Raw genomic sequence first — 23,942 nt, 5'->3', positions numbered from 1 at the left:
CATGGACGGAGGAGCCTGGAAGGCTGTAGTCCATGGGGTCGCTGAGGGTTGGACACGACTGAGCGACTTCACTTTCACTTTTCACTTTCATGCACTGGAGAAGGAAATGGCAACCCACTCCAGTGTTCTTGCCTGGAGAATCCCAGGGACGGGGGAGCCTGTTGGGCTGCCGTCTATGGGGTCGCACAGAGTCGGACATGACTGGAGCGACTCAGCGGCAGCAGCGGCGCCTGTGGCCGATGATTTGTCGTGTAAATGTATACTGAAATGTTTTCAGTCAGTAAGTTAAGACCATCTGTTCAAATGCATCATCTAAGGTTGATGTTTCTTAACTGATTTTGTGTCTGGATAAGCTATCACTGATGTAAGTGGATGTTAAAGTTCCCGAATATTATTATATTGATGTCTCTTTCTCTTTAGGCCTGTAAATATTTGCTTTATATCCATGTGTATGTGTGTATTTTCCTATGTTGCATGCATATTTATAAATGTTATGTCTTTTTGTTGGATTGACTCCTTTATCATTAAATAAAGCGCCTTCTTTTTCTCTTATTACAGTCTTTTGTTTTGAAGTCTATTTTATCTGATATAAGTACACCTATTCTAGCTTTCATCTGGTTTCTATTTGCATGAATTATTTTTCCATCTCTTTATTTTCAGTCTGTGTATGTTCTTATAACTGAAGTGAGTCTCTTATAGGCATAAGATATATACATGTATCTTTTATCCATTCAGCTACTCTATTTATTTTGATTCAAGAACTTAATACATTAATATTTAAAGTAATTACTGATAGGTATGTACTTATTGCTATTTTGTTCTTTTCTGGCTCTTTTGTAGTTCCTCTTTATTCCTTTTACCAAAGTCCTTGTTATCTGTTTTATAAAAACAGAATTTTAGTACAATTCTATATATTTCATAGATTCCAAATAAGTTAACTTACATTTCATTTACTACCAGGTGTCCATTTTGCCCATTTGTCCACTGCCTTGTTCAAAACAAAAAATCTAACAGCAGATATATAAAGAACCAAGACAAAAACTCCTTGAAAAAATATACGAAACATTGAAAACAGCAGCTGATATGCAAGGTGTAAGCTTGAAGGCCAGGTATATAAGAGAAAGCAAAAGTAGCTGGACCAGGATCAAAGTACAAAGTTAAGTATGAAAAGCAACTTAATCTGGAATGGAGGAACAGACTATAAACGTTATCATTTATTTTACTGCTATAGTCTATACTGCAGTTTTGCTTTAGAGGCCAAAGTAACTTTGAATATAATTGCCCAAATTACCCTATTATATAATCTCATATCCTATTGAGACTATATCCCCTCTCTGCCTTCCAGCCACTTTGGCCCTCTCTCAGTTTCCTGGACTTGCCATGCTCTATCCTGCTAAACAGCCTGTGCACAGCGTTCTTCTTGCTTCTTTGCTGAGCATGTCCTACTTCCCTACTTATCCTTCAGCTCTCAGTTTAAGCATCACTTCGGAGAAGACTTCCTGGTGACTCCAGTATAAACTGAATTCCTTTTAGGGTTTTTTTGTTTGTTTTCAAATTTATTTTATTGAAGTATCCTTAGTTGATTTACAATGTTGTGTTAATTTTTGCTAAATAGCAAAGTGATTCCATTACACATGTATATAGATATCCTTTTTCATATTATTTTCCATTATGGCTTATAATAGACTTTTGAACATACTTCCATGTCTTATACAGTAGGACTCTGTTGCCTACCCATTTTATATATAATAGTTTGCACCTACTGATCCTAAACTCCCAATCCATTCCTTCCCTCTCGCCCTCCCCCGTAGCAACCCCAAATCTGTTCTCTGTATCAGTCTGCTTCTGTTTCACAGGTAAGTTCATTTGTGTCAAATTTTAGATTCCACCTACAAATGATACCAGACAGTATTTGTCTTTCTGACTTACTTCACTTAATATGATAATCTCCAGGTCCACCCAGTTGCTGTAAATGGCATAATTTTGTCCCGTTTACAGCTGAGAAATATTTCATTGTATACAAGCACTACATTTTTATCTAGTCACCTCTCGATGGACATTTAGGTTGCTTCCATGTTTTCATTATTCCAAATAATGCTGCAGTGAACACTGGGGTGCAAACTATGGTTTTCATCAGACGTTTGTCCAGGAGCAGGACTGCTGGATCACATGGCAACTCTATTTCTACTTTTTGGAGGAGCTTCCACAGGTCTCCACAGTGGCTGCACCACTTTACACCCCCATCAACAGTGTAGGAAGGTTCCCTTTCCTCCACAGCTTCTTGGATTCCTTCGTTTCATGTTTATTCAGAACTGGGTTTCTTTTCTTCAAAGGAAATGCCTCACCCTACTGTGATACGTTCTAGTTGAGCGGTGACGGACTGTACTTTCTGACTGGACAACAAACTCCACGAGGTGAGAACTGAGCCTAGTTTTGCTCACTAAGCTATTCATAGCACATCTAATACCTATCTTAACAACATACTCATTGACCAAACAGATGACGGTGACAGACTCAGAAATGGTTTACACAGAACTCTGTAAATAAGAGGGTGTGCTATTTGGTAGATACTTTTGGGGGTGGGCTGAGAGATGCATCTCTGCTTTCTGCTTAGCAATTGCCTTTACCTGGGCTTTCCGTGTGGCTTGTGGCTCAATCATGATGTTGATAAGGGAGGGATTAGTTGTGTCTGCCAGGCTCTGCCTCAGGGATTTCTGGAGTTCTTCTGGTGTTTGTACAAAATACCCTTTGCCTCCAAATGCAGTCATGATGTGCTCATAATGTGACTGAGGCAGAAGAGACATTGGAGGGGCCCTAAAAAAAGAAGGTCATAATCAATAGAAAAGATTGTCTGAAATAATTTGTGGGAAAATTTCAGCTAAATTGAAAGGCATATGTAAACTGAGATGCCTGTACATGAAACTTTCCATACATTTTTTATTGTCTATGTGACAATGTCTAAGGAACTTTCCACGATGATGGAAATTTTTATATCTGTTCTGTCCAATACAGTGGCTACTAGTGACCTGCTGCTCTGAGCACTTTAAATGTAACTGGTTAAAAAGAGGAACTGAATTTTTAATTTAAACTTAAACAGCCATATGTGGCTAGTAGCTACCTTACTGGACAGTGTAAGCTATACCATCAACTATTATGAATCCCTCTCCTCATAAAAAAGAAGAAAAAAGGAGTGATTACTACAAAACAGCAAATCACAACAAAACAACAAAGTCAGCAAAGCTTAAGAAACATACCCACGCCCTACATCCCACGGCCAGCCACAGTCCTGTCTTAGTGTGACTCTGGCATCAGATGACCAAAATTTAGTGTGGTAAAAGGAAGGAAGACCTCCGTATCATAAATAACATGTAAACATCTATATTCCTATATTGGGCGGTAGGAATAGTAGGACTAGGAGTGTTTTGCAATAAGCTTTTTTGTTAATACGGCTTAGACATCAGACTCATTCACCTGAGACTTCAGTGGCTCCCTGATCACAAACTTCTCATTGAAGTGCCAATCAAGGATGGTTGTGTGAGAAGGAACCAGGCAGACAGAGCTGCTGCCCCGCAGAGCAGCCAGCCGTGGAAAGGAGGAATACTCACACCACACAGGCACATTCCGGTACAGCACACTTTTCAAACAGAGATTAAACTAGATGAGAAAAGTAAATACATGTGATTCCGGGCTACTTACACCGTAGTAGCATCTCCAAATTTTAACATTTCCTTCCAACTCTCTGCATCAAAACCTTGATAGATTCCATTATTATTCACCACCAAAAGTACAATTGGCAAGTTGTACCTAAAATTGAGAGCAAAATATAAAGGAAATCATTTTCCATTCGAAAGCAATTTCTTTTCATTGGATTAAAATTTTAACTTGAAAATGGATAGTGTTCCATAAGCTTTTTTGTAGTATTAGGTTAAGACTAAAAATTGAGCATTTGTTATCCTAGTGAAAGTCGCTCAGTCGTGTCTGACTCTTTGCGACTCCATGGACTGTAGCCTCCTGGGCTCCTCTGTCCATGGGATTCTCCAGGCAAGAAGACTGGAGTAGGCTGCCATGCCCTTCTCCAGGTGATCTTTCCGACTCGGGGATGGAACCCCAGTCTCCCGCACTGCAGGCAGACTCTTTACCCTCTGAGCTATCAAGGAAACCCTAAGAAAGATTATCAAATTATTAACAGAAATATCATGGAGCGGTAGAAAGAGTGAAAGGTTAGTGGCTGGCAGACTGGTCCTACCACTATGCAGCTGTGTACCTTGGGCAAATCACTGAGTTTTTCTGAACCTTAGTTTTCACAGATCTGGGCGCTAACAAGGACACCTTCCATAGTTAATGCCCCCCTGAAGCACCTGCTGCTGCTGCTGCTGCTAAGTCGCTTCAGTTATGTCCGACCCTGTGGGACCCCATAGATGGCAGCCCACCAGGCTGCCCCGTCCTTGGGATTCTCCAGGCAAGAACACTGGAGTGGGTTGCCATTTCCTTCTCCAACGCATGAAAGTGAAAAGCGAAAGTGAAGTCGCTCACCTAGATTGCTTCAACTGTTCCTCACAACTGTCCTTTAAGGTAGGAACCAGTACGATTCCTATTCCTGCTTTAGAGGAGACTGGTTAAGAGACTTATTTTGGGTCTTGGTGGAACAGCCAGCATTTAAATAATCCAGGCCATCTGCCCAGAGGCTGTGCTCTTAACCACCAGGCTCTGCTATCTCCCCAAAGAAATCAAGAGTTTCTCAGACCAGAACTTTTTTTCAGTGACCTAAAAACTACTCCCCTGTTTTGCATTAGGCAAGTGGGTCTTGGGTATAATTTTTCATATTTCAGAGAAAGAAATGCCCTCATTCAGGATGCTTTTTTACCTGCAGATGGTTTCTACTTCCATGCCAGAAAATCCAAATGCACTGTCTCCTTCCACACAGATGACGCGCTTCCCTGGGTTTCTATCTTTAGCCACTATAGCAGCTGCAATGGCAAATCCCAAACCGACTCCCATTGTTCCAAAAGTACCAGCATCAAGTCTGTTGGAGAACAGAGCTAAAATGAAACTTTCTGGGCATATCACAGATGGTGGGATTGGCACAAATCTAGTCATATCCACATGGCTCATGGAACAATTAAGAACAATAAAAACATTCTCCTTATTAAGTTTTAAGACTGTGAGAAACTAATTTGTTACAGATAAGCAGAATGAATGGGAAAAATCACCTATGATTGCTTGGAAGACTGTGAATATATCCTCAGAACACTGAGTACACAAATTATCACATGACCTCAGGACACACCAAGCATTGCTGTTCAGTCGCTAAGTCGTGTTTGACCCTATGGACTGCAGAATGCCAGGCTCCTCTGTTTTCTACTATTTTCCAGAGTTTGCTCAAATTCATGTCCATCGAGTCGGTGATGCTGTCTAACCATCTCATCCTCTGCCAGTCCCTTTTCCTTTTGCCTTCAATTTTTCCCAGCAGCAGGGTCTTTTCCATTGAGTTGGTTCTTCACATCAGGTGGCCAAAGTATTGGAGCTTCAGCTTCCAATGAACATGCAGGGTTGAACTCCCCTAAGATTGACTGGTTTGATCTCCTTGTAGTCCAAGGGACTCTCAGAGTCTTCTCCAGCACCACAATTTGAAAGCATCAATTTTTTGGCACTCAGCCTTCTTTATGGTCCAACTCTCACATCCATACATAACTACTGGAAAAACCATAGCTTTGACTATACACACCTTTGTTGACAAAGTGATGTCTCTGCTTTTTAATATGCTATAGGTTTGTCATAGCTCTACTTCCAAGGAGCAAGTGTTTTTTAAGTTGCTTCTTTAGTGCAACAGGCAGCTCATCAGTCTCATACCAAGCACAGAAGTGCTCCAAAACCTTTCCTAAAAATACATTTATGAAGTATGTCCTCATGGCCACATAGAAGTTTCAAATGTTTTTTATTAGTTTGCTTTTTGTCATTTCTAATTGAACACATTATTTCATTATAATTCCTTTTTTGGAAGCCTTACCTGTGGCGAGGAAGGTAGTTTTGAAGCACAGTACGTCCAATATCCATAGTATTTGCTCCTTCACTCACCACAAAACAGTCTCTGGGTAGCTGTTCTTGAACATGGTAGAATACTGTGTAATAGTTCATAGGCAGAGATTTTTTGGAAGCTAATTCCTAAAATATTAGAAGGAAATATAATCAAATTAGATTAGGACACAATGAGAATAAAAATCATCAATAAGCTACTTTCAAACTGATTTGCAACAACTATTTAGGTTGGTGCAAAAATAACTGCGGTTTTGTACTGTTGAACTTTGTTGTTCAATACTGGAATACATTCTTAAATAAATGTGGTTATGTTATACATCATTTTCACGTGCATTTCTCACTTTGTGTTTTTTTGCTTATGACATTATTTTCTGTTTATTTTATATTTATTTTAGACTAGGCAAATCATGTTAAGACAAAAAGCAAATCTAAGCAATTTTCTTATTCGAGTTCAAAATGGGTCATAAAGCAGCAGAGAAAACTCACAACGTCAACGCGTTTGGCCCAGGAGCTGCTAACAAATGTACACTGTGGTGGTGGTACAGGAAGTCTTGCAAAGGAGACAAGAGCCTTGAAGATGGGGAGTACAGTAGCCAGCCATCAGAAGTTGACAATGACCAATGGAGAGCACTCACTGAAGCTGACTGTAAGCTGATCCCTTACCTGAGAAGTTGTCCAAAAGCTCAGTGTTGACCATTCTACAGTTGTTTGGCATTTGAAGCAAATTGGAAAGGCGAAAAACCTCAGTAAGTGGGTGCCTCATGAGGTGACCAAAAATAAAAATAATTGTCATTTTGAAGTGTTGTCCTTTCTTATTCTATGCAACAATAACAAACCAGTTTTTGATTGGACTGTGACGTAAGACAAAAGTAGATTTTACATGACAACTGGCAATGACCAGCTCAGTGGCTGGACCGAGAAGAAGCTCGGAAAATCTTCCCAAAGCCAAACTTGCAGCAACAAAAGGTCCTGGTCACTGTCTGGTGGCCTGCTGCTCATCTGCTCCACTACAGCTTTCTGAATCCCAGTGAAACCGTGACATCTGAGGAGTGCTCAGCAAATCGATGAGAGGCACTGAAAACCGTAACCCCTGCAGCTGGTACTGATCAACAGAACGGGCCTAATTCTTCTCCATGACAACGCCCGACCACATGCCACACAACCCATGTGTCCAAAGTTGAACAAATCGGGCTCTGAAGTTTTGCTTTACCCGCCATGCTCACCTGACTTCTTGCCAACCAGCTACCACATCTTCAAGCATCTTGACAACTTTTCAGAGGGAAAATGCTTCCATAACCAACAGGAGGTAGAAAATGCTTTCCAAGAGTTCACTGAATCCCAAAGCATGGATTTTTATGCTACAGGCATAAACAAACTTACTTCTTGTTGGCAAAAATGTGTTAATTGTAACGGGTCCTATTTTGATTAATAAAGATGTGTTTGAGCCTAGTTATAACAATTTAAAATTTAACAGTCAAAAATCGCAATTACTTTTTTACCAACCTAATGTAAGCTATGAAATTCCCAAATGGCCATCAGATGACCACTCTGAGAAGCTATCTGACTTGTATACAGTCCTAGAGAATAGGCTAAGCAAAACAGGTCCCAGTTCCAATTTGGGACACAATCAAATAAGCCAGGAACTATCCCTCTTCCTGAAGATCCACAATGCACAGTAGCATATTAAAGACCAAGACGTCTCATAGTAAAGACAGCTAAAAACACTAGGTTAAGCAAAACTAAACAGTCTTATTTGAGCACTTTCAGGAAAATACTGCCTTAGAAAAAAAGTGAAAATTTTATTTTAGAAGATTTTCATATAAAACATGGCCTTATTCTAAAAATAAAAAATGAAGTTGGGGTTTTAGAAAATCTGAAAGTCTAGTCCTTCCCTACACACAGCACTGGAAAGGGGCTATGCTTCACCCACTACTCTGGGGCGGGGGGGGGGTGTCTCTGAATGGAGGAGGAGACAGCAAGGTCAAGGGCCTTGTCTGGCCAAATGCCTTTAAGAGTATCAGCAGCAGAGCCCCATCTGATCCCAGCACTGCTTCTTCAGGACCACTTTCATTTGCTGGAGATTATACCCAAGATGGATGAGGGACCCTCCTATACTCCTGCACCAGAGAAGACAAGGAAGATCCTTCCATCTTAAACCAAGGTGATTCCTACAGAAAAGAAGGAATTAATCCCAATATCATTCAGGAAAAAGAAGTGTGATTGGCTCTTGATAAAAGAAACAGACACTGATTAAAATTCCAAAGAAAGAAAGAATCATATATAATCAACTCTATTTGTTTGGAAAATGCAAATTTATTCCAAGACAGTTGATATATTAGGGAACAATGAGTATAGCTGGAATCTCATATTTGCTTATGCATGACTCCATCATTTAGAAACACTACACAGACACAGAAAATGGCACCCAGCTGAACCAAGATGCAGAGGAATACACAGAACAGTTGCGGGGGCGGAAATCAGGAACAACCTTTCCCCCAGTCAAAGGGAAAACACTATCCATAAGTAAAGCCTTTAGATAGAAACTGAAGAATCCTGCAGAAGTGGTGCATTTTGGGGCTAACAGTGGATGGTTTGGTAATTTTATGTTACTACAATTTCCAAAGCGTTCAGCTAGCTACCAGGTAAAGCCATGAGCACAGATGAGGAAGTTGCGAAAGAATTTCCAGCAGTGATACAAAAATTTCAATTGAAAAGAAGGCTACAAATGGTCTCAATGACATAACAGAACAGAACACAGCAGCATAACATACCGCAAGGTAACATAAAAGTGAGGGGATGGATGTGTTAATTAACTAGATAGGGAGAATTCTTTCACAGTGTGTATGTTACCAAAGTACCATGATATACTTTACTTTATAATTGTATACCTTAATAAAATTGAAATTAAAAAAAAGAAAAAGGTGGCTATACATTAGATCAAATTTTCAGTTTTGATGAAACACTTATTTAAATGAATGTCTTAAAGAACTTACACCTTAAAGGCAGAAAAACATGCCCCAACATGCCCCAGGATTTAAGGTTCCAAAAGCTCTCCTGTGATTGGTACCAAGGTCAAAGTGAGGAGAAGGAGCCACAGCCCCCCACACTGGCTCTTACCGCTCCGTCCAGTGTTAGACCCCCACTTCCCACCGCGTCATGGGAACTCACAACCGGTAACCCTTCCAGTGCGCGCTTTCACAAGACACTCAGGTGCTGTATTTATCATCGTACATACAGGAATGTGTGTGTGTGTGTGTGTCGTATGCACGGTGATTTTAGGGATGTGTATGTATGCATGCTATGACAGAACTAACAACCTCGGACCTGCAGCGTTCTTGAATTTCAGTGGGTCCCGTATTACCTTGGATAAAGCTTCATTGCTCTTCATTTTTTCTCTCAGAACTTTCCACCACTCGCTCTCAGGAGGATACTGCCATGGTGTTTTATCAAATTGTTCTAAAAGCTAAAAAAAAAGAAACTTTTTCTTTCCTTTTTAAAAATAAGCTTAAATCATATTAGCATAAAATCTCCTCTAAAGAAGACCACACAGCTACACTAGCCTACCCCTCACATCACTCACATTCTGCTTTTCCTCTTGGCAGTAAACGACCGATAGAAGACAGACAGCTACCACAGAAAGCCTCTGCTTAGTTCAGTGGCAACCTCTGCCAGAAGCTGGGATCCCGTAAGACAAAACAGAAGTGATACCCCAAGCACACATCACAGGCAGGGGCGTTCATAAGTCCTCCTCTACATTTGACACTAGAAGGAAAATCAAAGAACCTGGGCAAGAAGGTTCAGAGCCCTAATACCTAGGGATTCCCATGATACAGATCAAATGCTCAAGTGTTTTAATATGCGGTTGGGGATCACACCCTAATTTTGTGTAACGATGACTATGATACTAATTTATATCCAAAGCCAAGTGATAAATATGCTATATTTTATCTCCTGTCACAGTGAAATGTATAAATCATATACAAATAATAAGAATCTGGATAAGTCACTAGTAACAGCTTGAAGAGTAAAAATATCTTTATTGCCAAAAGAAACACTAAGCTAGAATTTTTTCCAGTAGGTAAAGCCATTTCTTGGCTCTGAGTTCAGTTTCTCTGGAAGCTGTATAATAATCTTTCAGATAGCTGGATCAGTTTGCCAAATAAATGCCTTTAAATTGTCACTCATTTAAAAAATGCTTAACTTACTCACATACAAATGATCTATATATAAGGAGTTGGATTTACCAAGTTCTATAGTTATATTTAAGAATAGCTTTCTATCATAAATTTTATTTTAGATATTAAAAGACCTGTTACCAAGTGAAACATTTTCAAGAACTGACTTCAGTTAAGACCAAGCCACATAAACTAGAACCTGGGCGAAAGCTCTCACCTGTTTAGTGACAGCATTTATGTCTCCAAGCAAGGTCACAGCAGGCCTTACATTATTCCCCAATTCTTCTGCACAGATATCAACCTAAAAAAGAGACAAGGCTAAAGAACAAGCCATGTTGATTCTTAAAAATAATTAAAGAATCAAGACTGAATAAACGGACTGTGCATGTGACACATAAGCATATGATTAAGATTTGATTTTCAAGAAGTTCCTTAATAAAAGCAAAAATCCATGAACTATATGAGTATCATGGCCAGTACAGAAACCTCACTAACTTCCCTCATCTTAAAATCTACTCTGTAGAACTTCGGTATTATTCCACTATACTCACAGGAATACATTTGAGTTGATCAATTATAGTTTTGAATACTTAATAATACTTAATAATAGTTTTGAATACTTAATTACACTAGAATTCCTATTCAGAGCAGGAGTTCTCAAATTTGAACATGTATCAGAACCACCTGGTAGGCTTGTTAAACCAGAGACTGCAAGAATCTACCTCAGAGTTTCTTCTCTCAAGAGGTCTAGGGTGGGACCCCAAAATGTGCATTCCTAACAGACTTCCCAGTGGTGCTGAAATTGCTGGTCCAGGAACCACATTTTGAGAGCCACTCATTGGAAAAGGTTGGGAAAGGCTGAGCGCAGGAGGAGAAGGCGTGACAGAGGAGGAGATGGTTGGATGGCGTTATCAACTCAGTGCACACGAGTTTGAGCAGATTCCAGGAGACAGTGGAGGACAGGGAAGCCTGGCATGCTGTAGTCCAGTGGAGTCACAGAGTCAGACATGACTGAGTGGCTGAGCAACAATCCAGGAAAAGCACGACTATGCCCTATTTACTCAGAATTCTGCTCCATTTCTGGATGGCCATGGGTCAGTGAAGACAGCTTCCTGAGAAGTAACTCAGGATGGACTCTATCCTGTAATCAAGAGGTGGCAGCATCTTCCAGTACAACCCGAGTTTTGCTTGTCTGGCTTTAGTTTTCAATGGTTCCTGCTAGAAGTTGACTTAGGAAGTAAAAGGTAAACAGGGAGCAGACAGCATTGTAGCAAGGTCTTTACACAATCTATGTAGGGCAAACAGGTTAGTACACACACCAGTACTGATTTTTCTACCAGTAGGGAAACCAGTTTATAAAGGTCATAAAGATACAAAGAAAGTGAAAGTGAAGTCACTCAGTCATGTCCGACTCTCTGCGACCCCATAGACTGTAGCCTACCAGGCTCCTCTGTCCATGGGATTTTCCAGGCAATAGTACTGGAGTGGATTGCCATTTCCTTCTCCAGGGGATCTTCCCAACCCAGGGCTAGAACCCAGGTCTTCCACATTGTAGACAGAGGCTTTACCGTCTGAGCCCCCAGGGAAGTCAAAGATACAAAAGCTTATTCCAAACATTGTTTAATGACATAGCTGCACCACTGTTTAGAGGTTTCTAACCAAAGGGTGTGTGAAAGTTTGGGAATCTAAAGAAACAACTCAATTCCTAATAGTGCTGAATGTTTTGTTCTAATTTACCTCCTACTTGAAACTCTTTTGTCTACCTTTAACTCTAAAGAAGAGGTAAATTATGCTTTTCAAACTATTTAAAACTCGATTTTCAAAGGTTTTCTGGTTAGAAGCAAAGTGAAACATTATATTTCACAGGCTTGAAAAGGCAGCTCACTTTGGTACCTGCAATTATGCTAGACAATTTATAAAATTCTACCTAAGTAAAAAGAGAAACAGTTCTTTATAAAAGTCAAGGAGAAAGCAGAGCTGTTAATGCTGAGAGCATAATAAAGGACATATAGCTTTGACTTTAAATCTCTCCTCTTTGAGTACCTGGATAAACTTCACATCTGGTTGATACCTTGGAGGCAGTCCAAAATGCAAAATCCAATTTAGTCTGGCACCAAGTAATACAATTACATCAGCAAATTGCAAAGCCCTATTAAAAAGAAAAATCTGATATAACAAAAAGTATATTTACATTCTTATTTGAATTATTCTAAAATTAATTTCTAAAGTATCTGGAAAAGTCTAAATAATTTGAAGTTTGCCCTGCTCCTCAGAATGGGTTTAAATGGTAAATTTGATCTTTCACACTGAAATAATTTATGAAGTCATCCTATTTAAATGGTAATATAAAAGTTGACATAAGCAGAAAATACTACCATACTATATAGCATTTATTACTTTTTCATCATTAGAAATATTTTACAAGTCTACTGTAGATAATCAAGAAAAAACAGGAAAGTATACGGAAAAAGCCAAAATTACCCAATATTACTATCAACTTATAAACTATTATTAATATCCTGGCATATTTTCATTAGTCTTTAGTCTGTCTGCAATGCGGGAGACCTGGGTTCCACCCCTGGGTTGGGAAGATCCCCTGGAGAAGGGAAAGGCTCCCCACTCCAGTGTTCTGGCCTGGAGAATCCCGTGGAGTGTACAGTCCATGGGGTCACAAAAAGTAGGACTCGACTGAACGACTTTTACTTTCACTTTTTTTCCTACGCATGTATATTTTTATATAGTTGAGCTTATATACTAAATACTGTCTCCTGCACTTTTGCTTACCATATGCTTTTCTTTCTTATTGTTATTCTTAAATACAAATTTTAAAAGCTACACATTTTGTTGGACACAAATTTATTTCATCTCTTCTCAACTGCTGAATAGTTTCTTTGTTATTAATAGTCTGGGTTGCATATCTTTATTTGACCACTTCACATTGATTCCTAGAAGCAGGTATTTTTACAATGATTGATTCACTTTCCCAACCTGCTTTCAAAAAATATTATACCAAGTGTATTTGTAATAGTTTTACATATTAATATCTTAATATTTTTGTCAATATAACTTCAGTTTTTTTATTTTTACTTTGATATCCACTCTGATAGTAACATAGCTATCAACTCTTGCTTCCCTTTTGTTTACCTCATACATCTTTGCTTGTTTTTACATTGTATCACTTTTAGATGTGGCTCTAATGATACATATAACCATCATTATTATTGATCCAATTGAAGTCTCCATTTTTTTGCAGGATAATTTATTATCATAATTGCCATATGTTTTGTTCTTTCTATTTCTTGACTGTTTGTTTCCCTTTTTTCTTATCTTTTGCCCAAAGAGAATCTTTTGCTTTTGTCTTCTGTAGTGGTTTATGCTATTTTTCACAGAAATTCAGCTATCATTTTAACTATATGGTCAAAAAAGCTATCCTTATATATACTGTTTTAGTCTTGTGGTCCAATTTAACAAACACATAAAAACTGGAAATGGAGAGATAGATTTGCTTATAGACACTCCAAAACCCTTAAAATTGTTGATACAATTATTTATAGCCCCTTACAATCTTTTTTACATTATTAATATCATCAATATTACCTTCTTAAAATTCAACAAGAATGAAGATAAACTTCAGTTCAACCCAAGTTAGAGCATATTTTAAGAAAACAGTGTAATAATTAATCTGACTGAGTGTTAGTCACTCAGTCATGTCGTGCTCTTTGTGACTTCATGGACTGTAGCCCACCAGGCCCTCTGTGCATGGAATTTTCCAGTCAAGAATACTGAAATGGATTGCCATTCTCTTCTCTAGGGGATCTTCCCAACCCAGGGATCAAACCCGGGTCTCCTGCACTACAGGCAGATTCTTTACTGTCGGAGTGACCAGGGAAGCCCACACAATGTATACTATTATGAAAAAAAGGAGAGTTATGAGCCTATTAAAATAGCATTAAATGAGTAACATTAAAGGCTGAACAGCGAACATTACACTTTAAAAATCCTCAAAGCTACCTGAGTGTGTGCGTAACAACGTGAAAATTACCAAGTGCAGCACAACGGTGGACTGTGGAGAGGGAGGCGGAAATGGATGGGATCAGGTAAGACACGGAGGGACTACAAACACATCTGTCATATTTTGTCATATTTTGTTTCTCAGAATAACCTTAAGCAACAACATACTTAATATTAGATGAAATGGAGTGGTGGTTACATCGTATTCACTAAATTACTCTCTCATTTGTATATTTATAATATTTCAAAATAAAGAAATTAAAAGAAAAAAAGTGGTTTATCAGAAAGTGTGTTTTGGCCAGAAAATCGGGAAAAGGGACCCACAATGCCTGAAAGCATGGAGGAAAAGCTCTGTAATTTCCTTTTTCTCTGTCTCTCTCCCAGCTGTGCTCTGCGGGCAGCACAGTAACACTGCAGTCAGTCTTTTTGCTTTTTTCTTCAGCCACACTGCACAGCACATGCAACCTTCCCTCATCAGGGATCGAACCCACGCCTCCTGCTTGGAAGTACCCAGTCTTATTAACCACTGGACTACAGTCCTAAGCAGCTAAATTCCCAAGAGAAACTTCTTTTTTCAGGCAAGAGGAACTAGGAAAAGAGGCCCCTGTGGTGTGGAAAGTATGGGGGCATGTCCCTTTTTTTTACATCTTTTTTTTTTCTGCTACATTGCCTCAAAGGCAGCACCTGTTGTATGGTACTATAAGGTATCAGCAAGGGGAAGGAACAGGGATTCTGGGAAATGGGAGTAGGGTTTGGGCTGTGTCCTAAGAGAGAAAGGAAATCCCTTGTTCTGGATAGGAACCAGCATGTTCACATCCAGAATGGGGGCTGCGGCTCACCCCTGGGCTGGGCACGAATGGGCAGCCTCAAAGGAGAACAGCAGAGGCCTGGAGATTACCCGACCCTGGGACTATGCCCACAGTGAGTGAGACAGGACCTGCAGTCTGAACCCAACCGAGCGAACTGCCTGTTAAACAAACAAACAAAATCAGCCTTCTACAGAGGATTTCTATACGATCTAGAATCTCACAACATAGTATTCAAAATTCTAGGATACAATCAAAAATTACTCAACATGCACACACAAAAGATAAACAATTTCAGAAGAAAATAAAAGGAATAGATACCAATTGTACTGATGACCCAGATGTTAGAATTAGTAAACGTATTTTGAATCAGCTATTATGACCATGTTCCATAAGGTAAACAAAAATACTTTTCAAATAAGTGGGAAGATAAAAGTTCTCTGCAAAGAGGACTTTCCTGGAGGTCCTGTGGTTAAGAACCCACGTGTCAATGCAGGAGACATGGGTTCAATCCCTGGTCTGGGAAGACCCCACATGCCATGGAACTAAGCCATGCCCCACAACTACTCAGCCCAAACACCTCATCTCCTGAAGCCTGCAAGCCACACTGCCTGGGCTCCACATAGCCCCGGCTGGTTTGCAACTAGAAAAAAGCCTGTGTGCAGCAACAAAGGCCCAGAACAGCCTAAAACAAATCAGTGAATGAATAAATAAATGAATTAATAACTTTTAAAAGTTCTCAGCAGAGAAAGAGGAAATATAAAAAAGATAAAAGGATTAAAAAGAATGAAACACTTATTCAGGGACCTCTGGGACAATATCAACGATATTTGTGTTACTCCAGAAGAAAAGACTGGTGCATAAAAACATATTTGAAGAAATAATGGTCAAAACTTTTCAAATTTGGTGAAGACATCAATGTGTAGATTTAAGAAGATTAGAAAATCTCAAACAGGATAAATTAAAAAAAAAAAAAGTGTCCAAACACATCATAATCAAACTGCTGAGAACCAAAGATTAAAAAAAAGATTCTGAATGCAGCCACAGAAAAACAAGATAATGTTACATATAGGGGATCAGAGATTCAAATGACTACAGATTTCTCATCTGAAATCACGAGGGTCAGAAGATAGAGAACAGCATTAAAAGTGCTGAAAAGTAAAAAGAAATGGGTATGCTTAAAAATACATGATTCTTTCAGAACTTCTACTAGATTCATTCAAGTCACAAACTAATTTAAATGAGCCTGAAATGTGCCAAGCTGCCAGCAGCCAGCGTGGGGAATCCTGCCCATGGCAAAGGTCATGAGGAAGAGGCCTGACGGGCAAAGGCGAGATCAGGCCTTGAGCGGCCCCCCTTCTCGAGCATCTACCCCCAAACCAGAATCTGTCTGTTTTATTATTTCATGACTTTCACCAACTCCTCTGACATTAACAAGGGGCTAGCCCCGACCACCTTTCTCTGGAGAAAATCAACTTAGGGCTCTAGCTAATAAGTCTCCTGGACATGAGAGGAATATTTCAATTCAAACCCCCTCTGTTAGCATTCTAGCTTGCTTGGCAGGTTTACCCAGACTCTTGCAGCTACGCATATGATTGTTCATGGCCTCTCAACTGTGAGAGGCACAGGAAGCCTAAAACATAGAGCCTTTCAAAGAGTTAAAAGTTATTAGAGTAGTGCTGGTGTAGGATTTCATTATTGGGCCAATGCTTGTTGCTAAGTTCCCATATCTCTTATCTGCTGTGCACCTGGGAGTGCATTAGTTAACATAGTTGGAAAGTAAGAAAAACAAGTGTAGCCTTGAAATTAACCACATCAGACCTTTGAGCTAATTGGTTCTTTCTTTGTTGTACCTCACTGCACCTTTGTTCCATGAGAAATGTAACTGTTTAGCATTTTCTGAGGCTGACATAGATTAGAAATATAAAGAAAAAAACATTTCAAGGGAAAATAAGTTTTCTGGTTGAGCAGCCTTTATTAAAAGAGGGTCATAAAATGTTCACAGGCCTCCAAGGCCAGAAGATAATGTACACAACATTGTTTATGGGAAAGGTATGCAAAAAAATCCTGGTTTCGATGAAGACAAAACAGATGTAATGTTTGGGCTGACTCTGTATGACTTTGCATCTTTCATTTCCCTCTATGTACAAGTTAAGGTATAAAAGTCCCTTTTGAAAATAAAGTAATGGGCCTCGCTCACCAAAGAAGCTTGGTCACCCCGTGTTTTTCTTTTTTTCTCTCTTTCTTTTTTTTTCTCTCTCTCCCTCCCTCTCTTTTTCAGGCTGATCCCTTGGAACACAGAGGCTCTCTGCGTTCACTTTCCTGCCTGGGCTTCTATATTAGCTTTCTGTGTAAACCAAGGAATATCAGCCTCTTTCTCTCCTCTATTTTCTTATCTACAACATTCTTTCCTTATCTCTCTCTAAATCATTTTCTTCACCGACACCATTTCTCCTTCGGGTCCCCTTGGATCCTGTGGGGGCTGGACCCCGGCACCAAGCTATTGTTATTTAAAATCTGGAGTTGTCCCATACCTGGATCTGGCAGCAGCTACGCAGTTTGGATGGTTGTCACGGATAACACCCTTTCCCATGGGGGTGGGCAGAAACGGCAATTGACACTGCTCCACCAGCTTCCTGATGCTCTCCTCTGCACGCGCATAAGCAGCACCTACAACAAATCCACATGTATTGGACAAGGCAGTCAAGCTCCAGACACTTACAAGAGTTCATGTGAGATTGCTTTTAGAACTTCTCAAAGATTCTCCTGTTCAGGGCTTAACCTCAAAACAAATGGTGACTTCTGGTTTTTCATCTTTGGTATTTTAAAATGTTTCAGAAGGCAATAGTTCTAATTCCTCCCTCCCCCGGCCAAGTAATAGTATCAATTACTCTGAAGTATCTCTACCCACAAACAAAAGTTGCACCTTCCGCTCTTGTTCTTAATTGTCTGTTCTGTGCTATGTTCCTACTGAATTACTGCTACTAACAATTACCTGAACACACACAGACTGGGAGGTGCAGGTGGGAAAGCAAAGACTTTGCTCCCCACCACCAGCCAACCAGGACTGCACATTGTCTAGTCTATGTATGGAAATTCTAACAAGGAGCCTAAGTTTCTAAAGCTCTGTAGATCACTTCGTAAGTTCCATAATCCAGTGACTGCAACAGGACTAAACCCGAGGCGGTCACACCATTTGTTTATTTACAGTTATGTGCCTATAGTAATAACCATGTCTTATACCCTCAATGGCACTGGAAAAAACTCACTGTTTGGATACAGAAATGATTTCGTTTCTCATGTTACCAAGGCTGTCATTTTACCTATTTAACTTTATGCTCTTTCTCAGAGTTAGTAAATATTACTCTACATCCAGTGTTTATAATTCTCTGCTGAATCCAAGCAAATAGTGTAGTACATTCAGATTCAATGTAATGCTCACCCTTATTACAATCTTTTCTCACCCATGCAGGATGAGAAATATTTCCTTTTTTTAAAATCCAGAACACTTCCTTGCATTCTCCTTCTTGCCTCAATATCTTGGTCCATTTGGTTCCCTCTTCCTGGACTGCCTGGGTTCTCTGTGTTCACTCTGTGACCAGGACCCATGTCTTTTTCCACTGGGCAACTACAGTATCATCTCTTCTGAATTGTTTTTCCACATCACCACACAAGAACCTTGTTGCTATCTCCCGAGAACCCACTTCAGTTCTCTACACACACCACACTTACTGATGATCAGGTCTGTCTACCAGCTGTTGTTGCTGAGTCGTGTCTGACTCTTGTGACCCCATGGACTGTAACTCACCAGGCTCCTCTGTCATGGGATTCTCCAGGCAAGAATACTGGAGTGGGTTGCCATTTCCTTCTCCAGGGAACCTTCCCAACCCAGGGATCAAACCTGCATTGCAGGCGGATTCTTTACTGTCTGAGACGTCAGAGAAGCAAATAATGAAGACAAGTTCTAAACAGAATCGGTATTCTTTTGAAAGCCTAGCAAGATTTAGAGTTCCATTCAATGCTACCTTTCCCAATGATGACAAGGGGCTGCTTGGCATTCCTAATTACAGATGCTGCCATGCGTACAGCAGAGGTTTCTGCCATACTAATAGGAGGTGGCATACAGCACTCCACATACCTGGAAATAAAGAGCTCTGTTAATTAAAGGATGCCAATTTTTAAACATTTTTATTGTGAAAATATAAAATACAAAAAAAGGTAGAAAAAAATAGTATAATAAACTGCATATACCCACGCTGTGGAGGCCACTACTAGTATTTTATATTTGTTTCACATGTATACACATAAACACCCATATACATTTCTTCCTAAGCCATTTTAAAGTAGATTATAGCAGCAAGATTTAAAACCTAAAAGATAAACACTTTTTCCTATATAACTATTATATCTATAAATTCTGGTAAATCAAAATTTATTCCCTAAGATCATCTAATAGCCAAATAAGCAATTCATTAACAGGAAAACAGAGCTAATGACTTCACAACGAAGTGGTAGTTATTGTGGTTGAAATAATTTAAAAAAACATACTAATTTAATATTTAATACTATGTGCCATGTATTTTCATTTAATTTTCAAAATAATAAGATTAGGTATTATCATTACATCCATTTCACTACTGCGGGGGGAAAAAACAACTTCTCAGAAAGTAAGTAACTTGCCCAGGGCCCCTGGATGGCATGGGGCAACTAGGCTGAAGTAAGTTGTTCTGTTTCCAAAGCCCATGCTTTTCCTACCTCACTATAGGTAAGGTAACCACTCACTAAGTCCACATTTTAGTACCACAATATGCATTAGTAAAAGAAAGATTAAAATGGTCATAGTCATTTCTAGACACCAAGTCCTCAGTGTTTTATTTCATTTACCCTAATCAATAAACATCATACTGTACAAAACTTGGGCATATAATACCAAAAAAGGACATTGAAGTCTTTACAAAAATTGCAAACCCAATAATCTTATTTTGATCTTCATGTTCAGGAATTACAAGAAATCAACACCCTTTCTGTCTGACTCTTCCAAATGGAAGCCAGACTTGGTATCCTGAGTGAACAGAAATGCCTGCTGTCTCTCAGCAGTCATTGGAGGACCACCCAGTCCTTGACGGCAGAAATGTGCTAAATGGTACTCAGGGTGATGCATTAACCCAAGTAGCCAGCCTTACCAGGGGTGACTTATTTACCAGTTTGTTGTACTTATTGTTCACTCAGTGTTTATTTATGGAATAAGGGGACTTGGCAAATCATAGTAACGTCTGGTGTTGAACTATTTTTAAATCACAGAGACAGATTAAAATTTTTTATGCTGAGTTATAGTAATTTTTCAATAGTCACTTCAACTCTTGATTTACACCAACCATAAAGACTCTAAATAACCATACTACATGAGGATTAAATTTTTATGGCTACTGGAAGAATAATTTCAAATGAGGAGTTTGGGAAGCTCCAAGTATTTGACTTAGTATTTAAACCCCAAGGTAATTCTTAAATAATACAATTTTAATTAAGAGAATTAAGCCCTTTCGCCAGGATTCATTTTAATCACCAAATCTGCAAAAGTTAAGACAAGTGAAAATTGTAATTTATAAGCTGCTAGGTAAATTCTTTTAAAAAGGTAAGCTTACGGTAACATAATTGAGAAAGAACTCCAATTAACTATTACTCACTTTATAGAATTCACATTCACCTGGAGGTTCACGAAATCTGCAGGTATGTCGACATAGCAAGCACCTGGACGACCATAAATACTGCTTCTCACTGCCTAAGTTTGTTACAAATGGAAGAAAACATTTTAAAAATCTCAATCCTCATTATCACATCCTACTCAAAGATAATTTAAAATTGTGAAATAAGTACTATTTTAATTCTTCTCGACATCCTTAGTTGATGCAATATCCTTAGAAATAAGCAATTTTAATTAAAATTGAAATGCATTCTATTGATTCCATATTTTTGTTTCAAAGGGGAGAGATAAGAAAGTACTCACTTAGGGCTTTAAAATTCATTTTTCACTACGCTTTAGTCCTAGAAATTATCTACTAGGTTCTGCCTGCCAAGTTTCTGTAACATGTACTTTCACCTGCTTTCTAATCTTAATGATTTGCCAAAGATTTCAGAAACTGTGATGCTGTAACCTGTGTCAAATGGTTTCCGTTAACACATGGCTTTTAAACAGCTTAAATGTAAAATCACACAATTTATTAATACACTGCTTAATCAACTAAGAAATGGTCTTATATGCATTAGTACTAATTTTCAAAAATAATCTTACAGAAGTATAAGACAAAGGGCACTCAGGGTTTCATTTTATCTTTCTTTTTACTTTTCCATAATTTTAAAAAATTTAAAGTATAGGAAAAAATTCTTCCAAAAAATTTCTTTTATCTGGTTCTTTAATTAAGTTAAGGACAGTGAATATTAAAATGTATGTAGCTATTTATCAATATCATTGTTAACTGCCTGATATATTCCAAATTTTTACTCTTTCTATTGAGGATAAAAGTAACACAGGTGTAAGCAACTGAGAAAAACCAGTGGACCTGGAGAGCTTGTAATTAAATACTTTACCTTTTCAATAATAGAGGGAATAGCTTCTATGCTACTTGGCCGGGCAGAGAACTTGCTATATAGTCTACAAGCTTCAACCTATACGTGAAAAAAAAGTCACTTAAAATAAGTGCATGTATCATATTACTCTTCTGAAAGAAGACGAAATGTTAAGTCACTACATTCTATTATGTTTAGAGGCAAGATGGAGAAAAATGCATTATCTGGATTGTTTCTTAAAAGCCTCTGCAAAGTACAACCAAACATCGGCCTTGGTAAGAAAATCAAAACAAGACACCATTTTCATTTCTCAGATTGGCAAAAATGAAAAAGTTAGGTAGTAACAGTCATAAACTGTGGTGAGAAAGTGAGAAGTTGACAATATCTCCTAAAAATCTAAGAATATCCTTGGACCCAGAAATTCTACATCCAGGGATACACAACTTTATCTGTTATATCTCATTATAATAATAATCTATTTTTACATTTCTGCCAGTTTCCATTTGTATGTTTTGTGCTATGCTGTTTGGCATAGATTCAGTGTTGCTAATTTTTCACTGTTTAGTGTACTTTGAAGCATTGTATAGAAACTGTCTCTCTTAGTACTTTTTGGTATAAAATCTATAGAACAGTTGGTAGTTTTAGTTCCGCAGGTGTGAGCGGGATTTTTCCTTTCAACTTTTCTCTTCCTCAAAGTCTGACAGTCCCAAATCATTTTTATTTCTGCATTTTCTTGATTCTTTAAAGAACTTATTTTCAGAGTTTAAATTTCTGTCAAAAAGGTTATCTTTCTTGGAAGATTGCTAAGTAGAGCCTAAGCTTTCTTAATACTCACATGGAGAGTTTCCTGTAGTTGAGGAAAATCACCTTTAAGTTATCTCAGGTATTTCTATTTTATGTGTTTATTTTGCAGATAAGAGTTTTAATTTCTTCTTCATAAATCTTAATGGAGTATAATTATACTAAGTGAAAAAGCTGGCTTAAAGCTCAACATTCAGAAAACGAAGATCATGGCATCCAGTCCCATCACTTCATGGGAAATAGATGGGGAAACAGTGTCAGACTTTATTTTTTGGGGCCCCAAAATCACTGCAGATAGTGACTGCAGCCATGAAATTAAAAGACGCTTACTCCTTGGAAGAAAAGTTATGATCAACCTAGATAGCATATTCAAAAGCAGAGGCATTACTTTGCCGACTAAGGTCCGTCTAGTCAAGGCTATGGTTTTTCCTATGCTCATGTATGGATGTGAGAGTTGGACTGTGAAGAAGGCTGAGCACCGAAGAATTGATGCTTTTGAACTGTGGTGTTGGAGAAGACTCTTGAGAGTCCCTTGGACTGCAAGAAGATCCAACCAGTCCATTGTGAAGGAGATCAGTCCTGGGTGTACTTTGGAAGGAATGATGCTAAAGCTGAAACTCCAGTACTTTGGCCACCTGATGCGAAGAGTTGACTCATTGGAAAAGACTCTGATGCTGGGAGGGATTGGGGGCAGGAGGAGAAGGGGACGACAGAGGATGAGATGGCTGGATGGCATCACGGACTCGATGGACGTGAGTCTGAGTGAACTCCGGGAGTTGGTGATGGACAGTCTGGGAGTTGGTGATGGACAGGGAGGCCTGGCGTGTTGCGATTCATGGGGTCGCAAAGAGTCGGATACCACTGAGCAACTGAACTGACTGACAGAGGGAAGATCTTAGAGACGGGTACCTGAGGAAACTCCTGGAAGGCTCCCATTGTTTCCTGACTTCTTTCAGAGGAACCACCAATCACAATCAAGGGCCTGAAATATTAATTTTTTAAAAGAGAATTACAACAAGTGCCCACAGAATAGAAAACACTCAGTGAATGTTTAAAAAAGAAAGAATTACATTTTCTCTTTAAAAAACTCAATTTAAAAAGATTTAGGAAACATCTTGGTCTGAGAAAACACTTCCTCAATTTCAGAAAAATCTGAAATTTATAGTAAATATTTTTTCTCCATACCCCTCTCTCCCCTGCCTCTTCTGGATACTGATGCTAAAACCCCTGGGTGGCGATGATGTAAAATGAATTGTTATGCTGTTCCTATTATTCTTGAGATTAAGAGAAGGAAACATTTTTTTCCCCACACTTTCCTAACTAAGTTTATTTGGAAATGGCAGAATGATGAGAAAAATTCCTCAGCAATAAAATTCTCGGGGAGAAATAAAAGATAGCAAAGCTAAAGCTACTTAAAAATTATGAGACACTGAAGTTGATAAGAAAGTGTAGGAAGAAAGCAAAGAAGGACCTGAAAGAAACACATGGCAAGAAAGAAAATAATGCCCTTCCCATGGGAAATTTAAACACTGTATGACTTGAACAGAAT

The 23,942-nt window shown here is 38.8% G+C and overlaps 1 protein-coding gene across 2 annotated transcripts in view; it reads right to left on the bottom strand.

The window, feature by feature from the left end:
• HACL1 (2-hydroxyacyl-CoA lyase 1) overlaps positions 1 to 23,942 on the bottom strand; it is a 39,918-nt gene that overhangs the window by 10,700 nt on the left and 5,276 nt on the right. For both annotated transcript variants that reach the window (XM_040263692.1, XM_040263699.1), the window contains 12 exons: positions 23,303 to 23,375; positions 21,614 to 21,691; positions 20,713 to 20,807; positions 19,054 to 19,166; positions 17,563 to 17,698; positions 12,255 to 12,360; positions 10,429 to 10,512; positions 9,398 to 9,499; positions 6,008 to 6,162; positions 4,865 to 5,023; positions 3,697 to 3,804; positions 2,628 to 2,814 (listed from right to left, as the gene is read on the bottom strand). In XM_040263692.1, the coding sequence (XP_040119626.1) occupies positions 2,628 to 2,814; positions 3,697 to 3,804; positions 4,865 to 5,023; positions 6,008 to 6,162; positions 9,398 to 9,499; positions 10,429 to 10,512; positions 12,255 to 12,360; positions 17,563 to 17,698; positions 19,054 to 19,166; positions 20,713 to 20,807; positions 21,614 to 21,691; positions 23,303 to 23,375 (1,396 nt within the window). The remainder of the gene's footprint in view (positions 1 to 2,627; positions 2,815 to 3,696; positions 3,805 to 4,864; positions 5,024 to 6,007; positions 6,163 to 9,397; positions 9,500 to 10,428; positions 10,513 to 12,254; positions 12,361 to 17,562; positions 17,699 to 19,053; positions 19,167 to 20,712; positions 20,808 to 21,613; positions 21,692 to 23,302; positions 23,376 to 23,942) is intronic.

This window comes from Oryx dammah, unplaced genomic scaffold, assembly GCF_014754425.2.
Source record: "Oryx dammah isolate SB20612 unplaced genomic scaffold, SCBI_Odam_1.1 HiC_scaffold_2, whole genome shotgun sequence".
Classification (NCBI taxonomy): domain Eukaryota; kingdom Metazoa; phylum Chordata; class Mammalia; order Artiodactyla; family Bovidae; genus Oryx; species Oryx dammah.
Note: the sequence above shows the minus strand (reverse complement) of the source record. Positions and strands in the feature narration are given on the sequence as shown.